Source organism: Syzygium oleosum, unplaced genomic scaffold (assembly GCF_021117445.2).
Source record: "Syzygium oleosum isolate NSW1041296 unplaced genomic scaffold, Sole_v2.1 Sole_v2.14, whole genome shotgun sequence".
Lineage (NCBI taxonomy): Eukaryota > Viridiplantae > Streptophyta > Magnoliopsida > Myrtales > Myrtaceae > Syzygium > Syzygium oleosum.
In genome coordinates this window covers 5,028,012-5,044,962 of record NW_026607498.1, presented here as the reverse complement: position 1 = coordinate 5,044,962, position 16,951 = coordinate 5,028,012, and the positions used below count along the sequence as shown (strand labels likewise).

Here is a 16,951-nt window from a genome sequence, read left to right as displayed (position 1 = left end):
ATCTAGGCGGTTTTTCTTTTGCACAGATACTAAGGCCTTGTCTAATAAAGTAATTCTTTATGACTATGTATGTATGTCTTGCCGGAGATGTGCAATTTCAACATATTGCTTAAGCCTCCCTGTTTTTTTTTTTTTAAGTGATGTTAAGAGTTACAAGCAAGTAGGTATTTTTTTTCAAAAGCGAAAAAATGGTCATACATGGGCAAAGTACAAGTTAGGTCGCGTTCCCATGGGTGCCGTGATTGATCGTTCATGTGCAATCATAATTGCATGGTCAGTCCTCATAAATGACATCTTATATTTTTTTCCACATAACGACCAAACTTGAGAGACCCGCAAGAAGACTTTTGCCCATCTTGTAAATTGATGAATAAGAAGTTTCCGACGGTATTACGTAGTTCTTGAATCACAGTATTAAAGGATCGTAATCATCAATTGAAAATATTTGTAGATTTTATATATCATCTCCAAAGTTTATAATGACAAAATATCTGTGATTATGACAAAATACGAGCAAGCATAAATCTTTTAGGAACTATAAAAGCTCCGACGGACGGTGACACATCGCGGCAAAAACATGGTGCCAAGAGATGGCCTTATATTAGAATTAGCAAATAATGTTACCCATTTGCACATCGAAATGGATGCATGTCTGTTGTTCAAGCAATTGCAGGCACCCATAGGAGTAATTTACTGATGGAACCCCTTTTAGCTGAATGCAGGAACTTGCTTGTAGAGCTGTACGAATACAAAATTGAGCACGCATTCAGAGAAGCAGATGGTTGCATCGGAAGCTTTGGCCCTACTTGCAAAGGAACAATAACTGCAGCTTGTTATTTATCCCTTTTCTCCAGATGTTATTAAAGAGCTCTTGTATGTAGACTCCGCTGGGAGCACGTATGCTTTAGACGATGAAACTTGACTTGTTTTGTTTTATGTTGTTCTGTTATTTACCCATAAAAAAGGGAGAAAAAAAGCTGTCTCTCGTGTATTCATCGTTCTTTTACTCCTTTCTAAACATTCGTTGTCCATAATCACGTCAAAAGTTAATTTCGATATGAGAATATTCCATTATTGTTCTTCACTCCTGTTGTACAATGACACCAGCATTTTAGCACCCGTTATGGCGGGTTACTTGAAATAGCATCTGTTGTGACCTGGAACGAACGATTACTCTTGAAATGGTGTCGACACCTGCGAAGTGACTATGCGTACAGTGAGTCAGGACCAAAACAACGCACAAAGCTTCTGTGACCACTGGACAATGTGACGATAGGACGAGCATCGTCCGGAACCACCGGCGTAGGTGCAAACCAGGTCATGAGCAGTTGGGGTTGCTGCGAGAATTGCGATCGGATATGACCTTGGTGACTGTTGTATATATTGGTGACACAGCGGAAGCGGATCATAAGCTTTGCAATTTAATCGAGAGCTATAGAAGTCGACAGAGAAATAAAATGAGGAACAATAAAATGACACGAGCAATTTACGTGGTTCAGTATCCACTAATAATCGAAATGTCGAACCAATACGTTGCATTCGGGGAGAAGCTGACAAATAATCCACTAATAAATCGGAGAATTTTAATATTACAATCACTCACACACACTCGAGTGTTTCCTAGCCCTAGTATATGCCTAATACCCACAGTATTTAATAACTCAACTCGATGGACTCTCTCTACGCACAAGTTTCTCCAAGCTCACGCCTCTGTTCTCTTGAGCTCTCAACTTCTCTGGACTTCTCTTCTTGCTTCTGATGAGAGCTCCTCTCCTAAAATAGAAGAGCTTGCGGTCAATGAATTTCCTTTCCTTCCTTTTGACTATTTTGACCGATTTACTTGCCCCCACGCTATATTACGCAACAGTGACTGCGGCTTAACCGATTGACGAAGGGCGATAGATGAGGAAGAGTGTTGTTGTGGTCTGTTCTGGATGTGCATGGCTGTGACTTTTCCAATTGAAGACGGTGATCCCAAAAGCCTTTTGAGCAATTCCGATATGATGTCGGGCAAAAAATACACACGGCCTTGTTATTGAGGCCCGGGAGACCTATTTACTTAAATATATACGGCCTTGATAAATCCGATATGCTAAAAACGCCACTATCTTAAAGAGACCTATTTACTTAAAGGATTCTTCTTTTATTACGATCCTAAAACTTGGTAAGCTAAAGACGCCCCTATCATAAGCAAACCTAACTATTTATGCTAAGGAAATTACACTAAACTATATTAAAATGACATGAAATGGATCGTATGCCTATGTATCTACATGAACTAGCAACTCAACCCCTAAATCACCGCAACCTCTTCCAAGATCAAAGCCTAAGCCGAAACCACCAGCAACGTTCAAACACATGTAACCCACAATTCACCTATTCAAATGAAATTCAATCCAACCGAAAGCCTTAGAAATGAATCACATACCAATATATTTACATGAACCGTGAAATTCAACCTCGAATTATCTCCATCAATGCCCTTCAATTCCATGCATAAACCGAGACCCTCAATAAATTCCAGCATGCATTGCTTGCAATTATAATGACAAATGACCTTTAAACACCCTCGAAAGGCTATGACATTAATAATACGTTATCCGCAATGTCCAACATTTAAGTGTTGGGAATCGAGCACTGATTCCAGAAAAATAACCCAAACAAACGATTCTCACTAGCAGAATATAATAATAAAAGAAAAGAATCGAAAGAACACACCAGAGAATTTGTTATCGAAGTTCACCCAAACCACTTCAAGTCCTCCCCTCGCCAGCCACCACTTCCCTCGCCTTCAAGTTCCGGCCGCTACATCACCGTCCATCCTCTCTCCACTCTTCGGCTACCGTAACCTCCACCACCTCCGGTTTCCATCTTCATATTTTTCCTCCTCCATACTCTCTGCCGATTGTTGTAGTAACCGGTCCCAGCACATCACGCCTCACCTCCACAATTGTACTCCGTCCGTCTCTGTTCTCGGTTGCTCCTATCACCGCCCGCCTTCGATTCTCGTTCACTCTCTCTTCACGGCTCAGAGGCCTCCTCCTTCCGGTTCCCTCACCTTCAAGGTCAAACTCTCGTGCTCTGTTTCCGTGGAGTGGAGACCGAGAGCATTCGCCTCCGCTAGAGTGAAAACCAGTTGCGTCCGAGCAATGACCTCGAGTGTGCTTCGTTGACTTTACTTTAACCTGGCCGTGGCTCCTTCCCTATTAGTTTTGCATCTAACCTCTCATTCGAATGCCTTCTGTGTGACTGATTGGCTTCCTCAACTGTTTTAGTATGCATGTTTGTTGCGGTGAATGAACTTTGTGTAGAAGTATTTTCGAATTTTGAAGTCTTGTATTCCCCTCCGTGTTGGAACCGAGAGCCTTCAAGAGTGTTCGTTTGATTACCTCGGACGATATAGGTAGGTCTGGTATCCTCTGTTTTGATCTCTGCACGCTTCCTTTCTTATCGCTGGTTCACACTTCGACTGTTGACTTTCTTTGCTAAATTCAAGTTTGGTCTCGAGGAATTCATGTTGTAGTCTCTTCGGTCATACCGGTTGCATGCATTCGTGCCGATTTTAGGAAATTGAATCTATGATTTGAGGTTCTCGCAAGAAGTGTGTCGTGCCTCGGTTTAGAGTTTTTGTTGTATATAAAATTCGAATTATTCGTGGATTGTTCGAGTCACATTTGTTATACTAAAGCACTAAAATGACCTCGGTTTTTTAACTTAATTTTTATTTAAATTGGATTAAAAAATAAAAAGCGCTAAAAGTTTTTAACCATAGGCCGATAAAAATTAGAATTTCATTGGTTTCTAATTTTTTTGAGACATTTGATTTAGGAATTCGGGTATGGTAAAACAAAGTTTCAACTTATAGAACCAGTGAATCGGAGCATGACACGCGGCACATCCTGACCCTTGCGAGCGTGGCACCTGTCACCGTGGCAACCTAGATTGTTCTACTTTTGGGCAAGGAAAGAGGTCGCCGTCCGACGACCTCCTGCCGACGTCCTCCCTCTCCCGATTCCCAACATTTCCGGTGAGTTCTTTAGTCGCTTGGTTCAGAGTTCTCGACTCGGCTCGTCTTCAAGCCGCGCATGCTGGGTTTAAATGAGTTGATATGGCTGACTTCCTGAGTGTTTCTTATTGATTTCTTTAGGTCTAGACTTGAGTTCGAATTTTAAAACGATTAACACCTCCTCCTTCATCGGTGCTCACCACGTGTTTGATATAATGCCTCAGTTAATGTTGTTCTAAAATGAGACCGAAGCTTTGTTTGTTTCTGTGAAAGCGTATCTTAGATCTGTTTGAAGTGTTTTCATCAACTTGAGATGTCCTCTGATTGATGTAGGATGAACCTGACACCAAAATGTCGGTTCATCGGAGATTCGGAATGCCATCACTTTTAGTCGAGCGCATGAGAAGAAGTGTTTAAGAAATGACTTCTACTTCTGTTCGAATCCGTAGGCACTTGTTGACGCGATTTGTTCGGTCATTAGTTGTTTAGCTTGATTTTCATGAACAATGAAGTCGCTGCATCTGTGCATTTTGTTCAAGATATAATGTGTCTTTTCCATTGAAGTGACGAACGGCCGGCGTGATGGTAGTCATCGGGTGTGAATTTGGTTTTCCAGTAGTGAGTCAAGGTGATGATCAGTGATATGGCCCGGTGGTGTTAGATTGATATGTGGTAAGCGATGAACGGTGGTGGTCGGAGATGAATATATAACGCAGCCGGAGTTGGAGTCCGATCGGGAGGGGGACCGTTTAGTTTCTGGGTTGCCGTGGGTGCTGAGTGTTAGACAACAGGGAGCTTTCGCTTGATGTCTTGAGACTTTTTGTCCATAAGTGAGGCTTTCTTTTGTTGATTTTAAAGTCTTAATGTCGAAATAAAAAAATAATAATAATAATATTTGATGTTCCGGGAATGATGCTGTGAAGGGGGAAGAGATGGGATATTATGGGCTTTGTTTGTTACTTCTAGTGAGACGGATTTATCTTTGCTTATTTGTTTAGTTTTGGGCTCTACTTGGTATTTTAGGTCTGGGCTAGCCGAAATGGGAAAATGGACTGGGCCTTGGGTAAGATAGGAGGAATTAAAAGTTGGGTTTAAGTTTTGCATTAGGGCCTTAGGGGATTGGGCCTTAGGCGGACGGGGCTCAACACAGGAGCCCGATCCGCTCCATGGCCCAGGTAAGCAGGACTCGGCGTTCGGTCCTTGCTCAGGCCGGGTTTTAAGAGCCCGGCCAGGGACCCGGTTTTCCGAATTGGAAATAACAATGAAATATTGATTTAATGTTTATAATAAAATATTAAAATATTAAATCTTGGTGATTCTCATCAAAAGTTATATTCAATGTTTATCTTTACCAGCCTAACTGACTTGTTTTTTATCAGATTTAATTGTATGTAGATGTTGTGCCATTTAAGGTTTACATGTAGATGTTGATTTTGGTAATGAAGCGAGAATGACGAATATACCTTTTCTTCTTGTTTGTAGTAAACAGATCGTGTCCCAACTTTTCAGAGTGTTTGATCTGATAACTTGAAGTTAAACAAGAAGAATGAGGATAGTCGGTCTAACCGGTGGAATTGCATCAGGGAATAGTACAGTCTCCAACCTTTTCAAGGCCCATGGTGTCCCTGTTGTTGATGCCGACATCGTTGCTCATGTATTTTCTCGTTGATATTGCTTAAGTTATGATTATTGGTCCTATTGATTTCTCTGCCTAGTTATGATTCACGTTATATTCCTCAAGAATGTTCCCTTATTTTGGTTTGTTACAGTGATCTTTGAAAAGGATGTTTTGAGAGTTTTCCTGAAGTAGATGACTGTAAATCAATCACGATATGTACATCAAATTCTGTCTAAAAATATGAAAGCAAGGGGATGGTAGATGGTTTATTTATATTCGTCGAGTATGTTTACTATTGATTTCTTTCCTTCTTTAAGAGAAATATGAAAAACAAGGGGATGTTCTAGAAGTTGGAATCTCCAACAAGGAGAAACAATGTGCAAACTTGAGAGTGCCGTTCCTTGAAAGATCTCACTTTCTTGTTCGACTGGGTAAATTGATGCTTTTGTTATTGGCTAAATAGTTTCCATGTTAAGGAGCTTTGCATTTTGTTTTTCAGTGTCCCTCCTACTTTAAGCTTTTGTGAATGTCTATATACTCATGATTTTTCCCTTTACGAGATGATAGAGTATTGCAACCTTATACTGTGTCATGTAACAATGGGCAGATAGTTTCGCTTAAGAGTACACGTAAAATACTGCAGGGAGTTATTCTTGTTCTAGCAAGTTTCAACAGTTGTGTTGATCCATGTAGTGAGTACTAGTGGGTTAGTGGGTTTTGGGGCAGTAAGCTTTTATTTTTCCCTCACTCATCTCATCTCATCACTTCCCCAACTGCACTAAGCTTTTGGTGCCAGAGTTACTAATGAGTTCAAAATGGGTCTACGAAAGACCCATTAAAACCCATTTTTTAGTTGCGCTCTATTTTGATAAACCCAATCCAACTCATTATTAAAATTTTAAAAAATCCATATTTTAACCCATTTTGCCACCTCTAGTAGTGAGGATGGCATCTTGCCACTTGACAGGGCTTGAAGACTTTATTTTCCTTCTTGGAATTCTTAAATTCCTTCTTGTGCTTGCAGGATGTATTAAAGAAAGGGACTGGTGGATGGAAAAAAGTTGTCGCTGCGTTTGGGGAGGAGATTCTACAAGCTGATGGAGAAGTTGATAGGCCAAAGTTGGGCCAAATTGTCTTTTCTGATCCTGCAAAGCGTCAAGTTTTGAATAGGTAATGGTAAATCTGAACTAAACTTGCAGTCTTAGTTCTAGCTTCAAAATGGGGATCGAAGCATGCTGGACACAACAGCAAATTTACCTTGCATAAGTACAGATGCATAAGACTCTGCTCGACTAGGGTAATTTCTTGCTTTGATGAAACAGGGGATAAATTATAATTTTTGAGTTCTTTTTAATCCGTCAGGGATGTAGTCGCTGTCTGTAAATTTGTGATATCAGTCTGAAATTTTTGCACCTCCATTGCCTTGGGCATAGCTGAATTATTCATTCTGAAGCCAATGACGCACCTTGGATTTTTTCATGTTTGTTTGAATGATGCATTAACAGTTGCACTGAACTTCAAGATAAGAAACCTTCTAATCTTCTAATTTCCTGAAGCTTTCTGTGCTTACTTATGTGTAGGCTGCTGGCTCCTTACATATCATCCGGCATCTTCCGAGAAATTTTGGAACTTTGGTTGGAAGGACCTAAGGTTATTGTTCTTGACATCCCATTATTGTTTGAGGCAAAGATGGATAAGTGGACACAGCCCATTGTTGTTGTCTGGGTCGATCCAGAAACTCAGCTTCGACGGCTTCTGGCAAGAGACAGAACAAGAAAGGAAGATGCTAGGAACAGGATAAATAATCAGATGCCGTTGGATTTGAAAAGGTCTAAGGCAGACATAGTAATTGACAACACTGGATCATTAGAGGACTTAAATGAGCAGTTCCAGAAGGCACTGTTCCAAGTCATGAGGCCCTTGGCATGGACAGAATTTGCACTTTCTAGACAAGGAGCTTTGTTGGCTTTTTTCTCAATCACCATCGGTGTTCTGGCATTCAGAAAAGCATCCTTGTAAAGGTGATTGTTATTCAAGCTACAATAGAATGTCCAATTTGTCGATCGCTGTTTAATATCAGAAATTTGTCGCAGATGTTTTTGGTACTAAAGCAAATAACTCAATAATAAAATGAGCAGTTCCCATCTTCATTATGAACAGGATGCACATGTTATCTGTGAGTACATCAGCATACACATTAATACGCAGATATATTGGACTCATATGTGATAATTCTTGCGACTTGCTTATTATTGTCCAGTGAGTTTCTCTGTCAAGAAATGTCAAGAAATAATCACAGATATAGCTCATAAATCACAGATATATGTTCTTCGAAAATATTGGTTTAACTTCAGCAATTTGCATATCATGGACCTTTCCGAAAACAGTTTCAATGGTGCACTTCCTTCGCAGTTGTTGCAGAGTTTCCATGCCATGGAAGTAGCTGTTGGTCAAGAACGGTTGGAATACGTGAGTATACTCCCTTCGTACGTGTTTACATATTTTGGACAAACTATCGATTATGGAATGAAATTGATGAATAAAGGCATAGAAAGGGAATATTCGAAAGTTCCATATGCACTTATGCAAATTGACCTCTCCCATGACAAATTCGAAGGATACATAGCACTTAACACCTAAACTTTGGCGATCCAGTTAGACATTTATTGCATAAAAAATTAGGGATCGATCCCGATTCATAAACAAAAATATTAGTTAAATTACATATAGATATTAGGTACATTTACATTAGTAGTTAATTAGTTGGATCGGCTGCGGTTGGACTTGGGGAAACATGGAGAGAAAACACAATCGAAACACGAGAGAGAAAGGAGGCCTCTAAAAGTCGCATAAGAAAGGAGAGCTCGGGAAGATGAAAAGAAAAGGCTGCACGTTGAAATCCATTGATCGGTCCGAAGCAAAAAGGAGTGCTGGTGGTTTATTTTGATTTCCTTTTCACCGCTTTTGCTGAAGGAGAGCACGCCCACTTTGGAGACTTCACCAACACACCATCATACAGTGAAGAAAGTCGTGGGAGGTGTGAAGCACAATAGAGAGAGAGAGAGGCAATTTCTCTGGAGGTCAACGAAGGACACGCACGAAGACTTTCTCTCTCGGTTTCCACTCCCTCACCGAGAAAACTTGCAGAATTCAACGACAGATTTTGGGGGCCACCGTGTAAGTTCAGCAAGCGCCCAAGCTGCTACGCCTCCGCTGATCTTTACTTGTCAAACTTATTATTTGAGGTGAGAGGACAAATTATGGTTCATTTTATTAGATCAAATTAATTAAATGACGATATTAATTGATTGCACATTGTCTATATGTCAAAGAATTGTGAAAGACCATTAACAACGAACAACTTTGGGTTCATTGACCAAACGAACATTCATATACCAAATTTTAATGATGTATGCGGTATTAGACCGTTTCTCCAATTTTATTGACCAATCAACTTTTCATTCGTTGAGATCAAACAATCGCAGGAAGAATAGATGGATGGTAATTGAAATACTTGTGGTGAGTGACGTTTTTTATGATGTCAAAAAATGGTATAATGTGAATTTACTCAAAGTACCTCGAAAGGAAAAGATGACACATGTTGCAAGAACGCTATGCGGAGCATCGTATTCAAAACATAGCATATGTTATATCTTCTCATTTCTACACAAGCAATTATATAGGACGTGGTTGCTTAAAAATTCCCAATACATAGGATGTGTACTGACATGCTAAAATTATGGACTTAATATCATCTGCGAACTGATCTTTGAATTAGGATTCCTCCTAGTTTAGACAGATCAAGTGCGACAACACAAGCTACTACCCTAAGCTAAGTCAAATAGGACATATGGGTCGATTTAATCTCCTAATACTAGGATCCGCATCCTAATTACTTTTATTATCCACATCCTAAAGTTTTAATCATGGTAGAGAGCATTCTTTTTGGCCGTATTTTTATGCACGAACAACATAGGAAAAGCCTAAAAATATGAACGCACACAAGAAACCCACGTTAGTCACGCTGCTGTCTTACTCAGGTCAAAGTTGTTGTTCGGAATTTCGAGCGTTGAAATCCTCTGTCAACATTCGGTCATGAAGAAGACTTACGTGGGTGGTAGTGGACGGAAGGCACAGGCATGACCAAGATGACTTGACCAAAGAAAGAATATATAACGTATCGTCGACGTTATTATTATATTTTCTTTTTTTGTGCGTGTAGAAGATGATTTGTTACAATCGTTTTGATAGGAAAATATGATATCTACAACAATATTGATTTTTCTTTTTTAAATTTTGGAGCATTCGTTTTTGGTCATCAAGTCACTATGTCCCAAAATGTACTTATCTTTTCGTGCTCATATTATTTTATGTAAAAAATTTAGTTAGAGCAGTCTCAGATCATTTAAATTATCTCATATAAAAAGACTATTTGGACTTAATTTTATATTTCTGCATAGTTTTTTTCATATTTTGTATTGCTCGTATTTGACTCTTTTTTTATTTTTTATTTAATACATAAGTGTCGATTTTAGGAAGGCCATTAAGCGTGTAATATCGAAGGTAAATTGAATCTGTGATTTGAGGTGTTCGCTGCTTATCACATTAACATGAAGGTCAGGATCAATTCTGCTTTGAATGAGGACTGTTTGGCCTCGCTCTTGTGTCTTCACGTCTACTAGTTTAGCTTGTGTGATCGTTCTTCTAGTTAAATTCAAATGAACGATATAACAATAAGAGGAATATTATATGCTCTATCTTTTCTTATTTCTAGCACAAACTAAACACACAAAAGATTACATTAATGATAAGTGTTACAAAAGTATGTTACTGCATGTACAACTCTTTATTGTTCAGTGCCTTCCCGATCTTTTCCATCGTTTGGCCATTCTCTTGGAGTAGTGTAAGAATCACCTACTCTTCTCGTCAATGATCAAGTTCCCTAGCACAACGCCGATCAAAAACCCAACTCCAATGCCAATTAGCACAAATGTCCAATCCAAGTTGAACGGAAACTCTTCGCCTATTTCTTCCCCGAAAGATGTTGGTAATGGTAAGTTAACCCCACCCGTTGCACATTTTTTTGGCAAGGGACTACCACATAATTCATTCATGGAAAATGAATCTTTCGCAAATGTGTTAAAACTGACTTCCTCGTGGTATTGGTCCCGATAGTTGATTATGGGAGACATTGAAGGATGAAAGAAATGTAAGTTGAGCTAGCTGTTGAGGGATCTCTTCGGAGAGCTTGTTTTGAGAAAGATCTAGAGATTCGAGCTTTGTCAAATTTGCTAAGGAAGGTGGGATGGAACCGGAGAGAATATTGTTTGAAAGGTTAAGCAAAACAAGTGACTTCAAATCTCCAATGAGATCAGGTATGTGTCCTTTGAATTTGTTATCGGAGAGGTCAATTTGCATAAGCGCAAATGGAACTTTCAAGTATTCCCTTTCCGTTCCTTTATTTGTCAACTTCATCTCATAATATAAAGATCTAGCAACTGTAGACAAGGACGAAGGGATCACTTCAAAAGTATTCATATATTCCAATTGATCTTGACTAACAACCACTTCCATGGCATGGAAACTCTTCAACAACTTGGAAGGAAGTTCACTATTGAAACTATTATTGGAAAGGTCCATGATATGCAAATTGCTGAAGTTAAATTGGCTTCGATATGTTTTTATTGGACCATGTAACTTATTGGATTTCAAGATAATAGCTTTCAGCTTGGTCAATTCAGATAGCCATGGAGGGAACCCATCGAGAATTTGATTGTAACCAAGGTTCAAATACTCTAGCATTGTATAATTCACCAAAGATCTTGGGATAGGCTCTTGCAATCGATTCTTTGTGAGGTCAATCAATATCAACGCACAACCTTTTGGGTAAGCATGAGGAATCGTGCCCTCAAGTTTATTTTTCCCAAGATCCAAAATTGACAAAGAATCGATATTTCCTAGACAAGAAGGAATTGTGCCATTCAAACTATTGTTGGACAAATCAAGAACAAAGAGGGATCTTGCTCTACAAATAGATTGAATTTCTCCGAAGAGGATGTTGTAATAAGTCACTGATGGAGGTGGAGTAGGGAGTTCCATTGTGAGCAAGTTAGAACTAATGTCAAGATAGGTCAACTTGGGTAGTGGCAGATTGATCTGGTTGTTCCCAAAGCTAGTTAGAAAATTGTGAGAAAGATCCATATATCATAAGGATTCTCTGCTACCATTCCCCATCCATGTAGGAGTACTCCCCCCGATTTTACTGTGTGAAAGATCTACCCACTCTAATCCGCTTAGGTAGCCTAAAAACTTTGGGAACCTATGTAAGTTGCATGAATTTAAAATTAAAGTGGAAAGTTTTGGAAAAGTGGCATTCATCTCAATCTTGATGACAAAAGATATGTTGCTGGAGTTCAAATTTAACATTCTCAAGCTCTTGAGTTTGTGTAAATCCACGACGGCACTCAAATTATTCCCACTAAAATCCAAATATTCAAGATCCATGAGTTCCCATAATGAGCTTGGAATTTCACCTTGCAAATAGTTGGATGAAAGGTCAAGCTCAACCAACTGCGTAAGGTTCTCAAATGAAGATGGAATTGGACCAATTAGCTGAACATCTGCCAAATGTAAAGAAACATGGACGGTTAGTTTGGCTATCAAGTGAATCTCAACAATTTGTTTTCTTTTTTGGTTGAGGAACCTTGCTACTGGATAAACTAATACCTGAAAGTTCCAAATAGGTGAGTTTTGCCAAGTTGACAAGCCAATGCCAAATACCACCGCTGAAATTATTGGAACGGAGATATAGAGTTGACAGCTGGGTGAGATTAGCGAAGGAAGCGGGGATTTGACCCTGGAATTTATTAACTGATATATCCAAATAAGCAAGCTGATAAAGATTACTTAGTGAAATGGGAAGTGAACCTAAGAAATGACAATCCCAAATTGATAATTTGTTCAAGAAAACGAGGTTTCCGATCGAAATGGGTACTTCCCCTAAAAAATTTGTGCCATGTAGAGACTGATTTCAAGCGATTACCCCAATGTTGTTCCGGAATAAAACCAGAAAGGTTTTCATTGTCACTGATGTCAAGGAATTCTAGGTTTGGTAACTGAAAGATGCTTACTAGAAATTCTCCATGCAATTGACAAGATATAAGTTTAAGCGACTTCAAAGAGGAGAAGTTTGCAAGTACATTTGGGAAAGGTGATGGCATGCTTGTATAAGAGAGATCGAGTTCTCTCAGCATAGTTAAGTTCTAAACAAAGTTGTTTATGTTGGGCATCTCAAGAGACACCCATGCAAAAGACAAATCAAGGGAAATTAATCTTGAGAGCTGTGAGATATCTGATGGGATTTTCCCCAAAAAGTATGAACCAGAGAGATTAAGATGGCGTAACCTAGAAAGATTGCCGAAGCCGTGTGGGATTGTGGAAGTGTTGAAGTCATTCCAAGCAAGATTGAGTGATTCCAAGTGGTGGAGGTGAAAGAGGCTAGTGTTGGAAGTTATGGTACCAAAGAGACAACTGTTACTGAGGTCAAGGCCTGCCACGTGACCAGTGGCCTTGTCGCACTCGACGCCATCCCATGAGCAGCAATCTCCATGTCCATCTAGTGACCATGATTCAGCCTTCGGATAACCCAAGTTGTATTGAAAATGAATCTGCTCAGCTGGTTTGAAAACTTCTCTTGAATTCCATCAAGGAAGAGCTCTCATCTGCATGATAGAGGGCATTAGCAAATGAAGTAGAAAACATAGCAAGGAAGATGATCCAAGTACAAAACATGTAGAATAATGAGGGTGCCATATTTTTGTGTTGTTTTTCTTCTTTTTGATGGAGTTAGTTTTCATAGGAGAACCTTTTATAGGAAGCGAAAAGCAATTCCATCATTGAAATTTCATGCTGCTTTGGCCATTCATGCACTATACAAATTTGAAAAGACACTTGGATTGATTGAAAACAAAGTCACTCTAAAAAATGGAAAAAGCTTATAGACTCGCGCTACACATGGCCAAAGTCTTAGGATGTGATTTGATGGAAATAATCATTCTACAAGTATATTCGATTTGTTGATCATTATGAGTGGGAATTTTGCTCAAATAACTTATTCAGAATTATACTATAAACGTGAAATTTCTATCGCTTGTATGCTATTTGAAGATGTCGAACGGTTGTGCCTTCTTGATGGTGCGTTAATCAACACATTTTCAATCGTAATTCCAAGTGTTGCTTATTAGTATTTGAAGAGTGAAATTTTGCACACCAACATTTGTAAATCTTACTTACCCAAAGAGTAAACTTTTGTAAATTTTTTGTTGCTTTTTAGTGGCTACGGTGCCACCAAACTTACCATTTCGTTCTTCTATATCCATATTAGAAACCTCTTCATGAGATAAATTGATGATTAAGGATAACAAGCAATTCCCTAATTACTGTCATTCTTAATGACTTTTGTTTTTTTTTTTTCCAGTGGCTCCGGTGCCACCAAACGTACCATTTCCTTCTTCTAAATCCAAAATAGAAACCTCTTCTAAATCCAAAGTAGACTCATGCTACACACAGCCAAAGTCTTAGGATGTGATTTGATGGAAATAATCATTCTACAAGTCTTAGCAAAGAAAAAAAAAGATTTGCTAGTTTAGTCAAATACATTAGGCAAAAGTGGGAATAATTATCCACAAAATCCTAAACCTCTAATATGGTGACAAATTCAGTTCTAAACTTTTTAATTTTGCTAATTATTATGAAATACATGAATGAATATTCATTATATTCAATGTACCTATTATGGCACATTCGTAACCTACATACATGAATGAATATTCAATGTACCTATTATGGTACATTTGTAACCTACATTCTACATACATCTCCAATGAATGCCCATCTCCCTATTCAATATATATATTCAATACATTGACATTAATGATATGTGCATCCTTGTTTTCTTATAAATACGAGCTTAGTTTTGGTCATTGTGTAAGAAAATTCAGAACAGAAGAAGAGAATGAAAGAGGAAAATATACAGTGAAAATAAAATTTCTCCTCTGACTTTCTCTACCATCTTTGGTGTTTATCTACTTTCTCTACTTAATCTCTCTCTATTCTCTCTATTATATTCTTGCAACGCAATATTTTACAACACATTATCAGCACGAAGATCTACCAATTGAGTAAATAATTTTTGCAAGGTAAGTGTTCTCTTTGTTTTCACTAATCAACTTATACTTCATCTTCTCCTATCAATTCTTCATTTTTCTTTTCTTGGCCCGAAGCCAATTTCCAATCTAAAAGTATTCTTCTGCTCCTGAAGTGGCGGTGGATATTTGGAAATCCTTCTAATTAATTTAAGGATTCATTTGTTTTGCAAGAATTATGGCAAATATTGAAAAGCCCAAATTCCACATCCTGGAAGTGAGTGGAAATAATTATCTATCCTGGTGCCTTGACATGGAAATGCACCTCCAAGGGCAAGATCTCGCTAATGCAATTACAGAAGACGGAACCTCAAATGCAAAAGATAAAGCAAATGCACTGATTTTTATTCGTCGTCATTTGCATGAGAGCCTGCAGACTCAATATTTATCCGTTCGAGACCCTCAGACCCTGTGGAAGAGGTTGAAGGATAGGTATGATCATACCAAGACTGTTATCCTTCCTCAAGCACAATATGACTGGCAAAATCTCAGACTACAAGATTTTAAATCAGTGTCTGACTATAACTCCGCTTTATTTGATATTGTTTCTCGGCTTGAGTTATGCGGTATCAAGCTCACTGATGCGGAACTGTTAGAGAAAACTTTCTCCACCTTCCATGCTTCGAATATTGTATTGCAACAGCAATACCGGCCGCGTCAATTTGCCACATACTCTGAATTAATTTCTGTGCTCCTCACTGCTGAGCAAACTAATGAATTGCTGCTCAAAAATCATGATCTTAGACCTGTTGGCTCAAAAGCATTGCCTGAAGCTCATGATAACTCTGAGAAAATTACTGGCCATTTTAAGGGCTACAAGCACAGGCAAGAATATAATCCTCAAAGGGGTGGCAAGAAATTTAACCGCCCTAGGAAATCTAACTTTGGCCTGAATCATGACAAAGAAAAGAAGCCAAAGAAGGTGACTAATGAAAGTATTTGTCATCGTTGTGGCATGACTGGGCACTGGTCACGTACTTGTCGAACGCCAAAGCACTTTATTGATCTATACCAGGCATCTTTAAAAAATACGGGTAAGCGTGGTGAATCTCATGCCATTGAAATTAATCCTGTTGCCATAATCACTGTTAAGGCCAACAATATCTCTGTTGGTGGGACTCCTCTTGCTCCTGAAGTAGCAAATGCATCCCTGGATGTCTCTGATTTCTTTGAGGACCTCTGATTACTTTGATGAGGCATCACACTGGTGGATGATAATTTAGACTTCGAATTTTATGATTCTAATAAGTTCTTTTCTAGTTGCTTTTCTTTAAATGTATTACCTTTTATTGTTCTTTAATATGGTTATGCAATGAAATGCTTATGAACCTGATATAATATTTATGATTTTGAAATTTTATTTGATCCTATAATTAATATGAAAATTTTATGATACTTGACACCTGAAGTTGTCAACATAAAAGCAAATGGAAAATACCGAGAAAAAGAAAGATGTTTGTTTGCTTGATAGTGCATCAACACATACCATATTTCGTAGTAGACACTTTTTCTCGAGTATGACATTGCGTAAGGCACATGTCCATACAATATCAGGTCCTATTCCGATTATTGATGGTTTCGGGAATGCCACAATTGTTTTGCCAAAAGGTACCATCCTGCATATTGAGAATGCATTTCTAAGCAGTAGATCAAAAAGGAATCTGCTTAGCTTCAAAGATGTACGCCGTAATGGGTACCATATTGAGACTATTTATGAGCAAAATAAAGAATATATTGGCATTACCTCTTATAAGATGGGCCTGAAGACCATCCATGAGAAGCTAGAAGCTTCTTCTATGGGTTTGTATTGTGTCATGATTAAGGCCGTTGAAACCTGCGCCACCATATCCTGGAGATTGGTAAACCCTGATCAGTTTGGATTATGGCATGATCGCCTTGGTCACCCTGGCGCTTCAATGATGCGTAGAATAATCCAGAATACAAAAGGGCACCCTTTAAAGGATACAAAGATATTGTTGTCCAAAGATTATAATTGTGAAGCTTGTTCACAAGGAAAACTCATTATCAAACCTTCTATAACAAAAGTTGATCTTGAATCCCCTTTATTCCTGCAAAGAATTCAGGGTGATATTTGTGGACCAATACAACCACCAAGTGGACCAT

At 38.7% G+C, this 16,951-nt stretch overlaps 3 protein-coding genes across 3 annotated transcripts; 2 read left to right on the top strand and 1 right to left on the bottom strand.

The window, feature by feature from the left end:
* Positions 1 to 5,452: 5,452 nt before the first annotated feature.
* Positions 5,453 to 7,775, top strand: LOC115691815 (dephospho-CoA kinase-like). Its single transcript, XM_030618549.2, has 3 exons — positions 5,453 to 5,660; positions 6,649 to 6,794; positions 7,205 to 7,775. Exons 1-3 carry the CDS (start codon positions 5,553 to 5,555, stop codon positions 7,641 to 7,643), a joined length of 693 nt encoding a protein of 230 aa, XP_030474409.2. The 5' UTR covers positions 5,453 to 5,552; the 3' UTR covers positions 7,644 to 7,775.
* A 2,988-nt stretch (positions 7,776 to 10,763) lies between these two features.
* Positions 10,764 to 11,723, bottom strand: LOC115691824 (receptor-like protein 9DC3). The gene has a single exon (XM_030618560.2). The coding sequence runs from the start codon at positions 11,721 to 11,723 to the stop codon at positions 10,764 to 10,766; it is 960 nt and encodes a 319-aa protein (XP_030474420.2).
* A 3,282-nt stretch (positions 11,724 to 15,005) lies between these two features.
* On the top strand, positions 15,006 to 16,010 carry LOC115691823 (uncharacterized). Its single transcript, XM_030618559.2, has one exon. The coding sequence runs from the start codon at positions 15,006 to 15,008 to the stop codon at positions 16,008 to 16,010; it is 1,005 nt and encodes a 334-aa protein (XP_030474419.2).
* The last annotated feature ends 941 nt before the right edge of the window (positions 16,011 to 16,951 follow it).

Bases quoted from the DNA above. Each gene is read 5' to 3' on its own strand.
- LOC115691815 (XM_030618549.2), top strand. From the start codon at position 5,553: ATGAGGATAGTCGGTCTAACCGGTGGAATTGCATCAGGGAATAGTACA. The intron at 5,661-6,648 runs GTATTTTCTCGT...TTGTGCTTGCAG, and splicing joins ATGCCGACATCGTTGCTCAT to GATGTATTAAAGAAAGGGAC. The intron at 6,795-7,204 runs GTAATGGTAAAT...ACTTATGTGTAG, and splicing joins AAGCGTCAAGTTTTGAATAG to GCTGCTGGCTCCTTACATAT.
- LOC115691824 (XM_030618560.2), bottom strand. From the start codon at position 11,723: ATGGAACTCCCTACTCCACCTCCATCAGTGACTTATTACAACATCCTC.
- LOC115691823 (XM_030618559.2), top strand. From the start codon at position 15,006: ATGGCAAATATTGAAAAGCCCAAATTCCACATCCTGGAAGTGAGTGGA.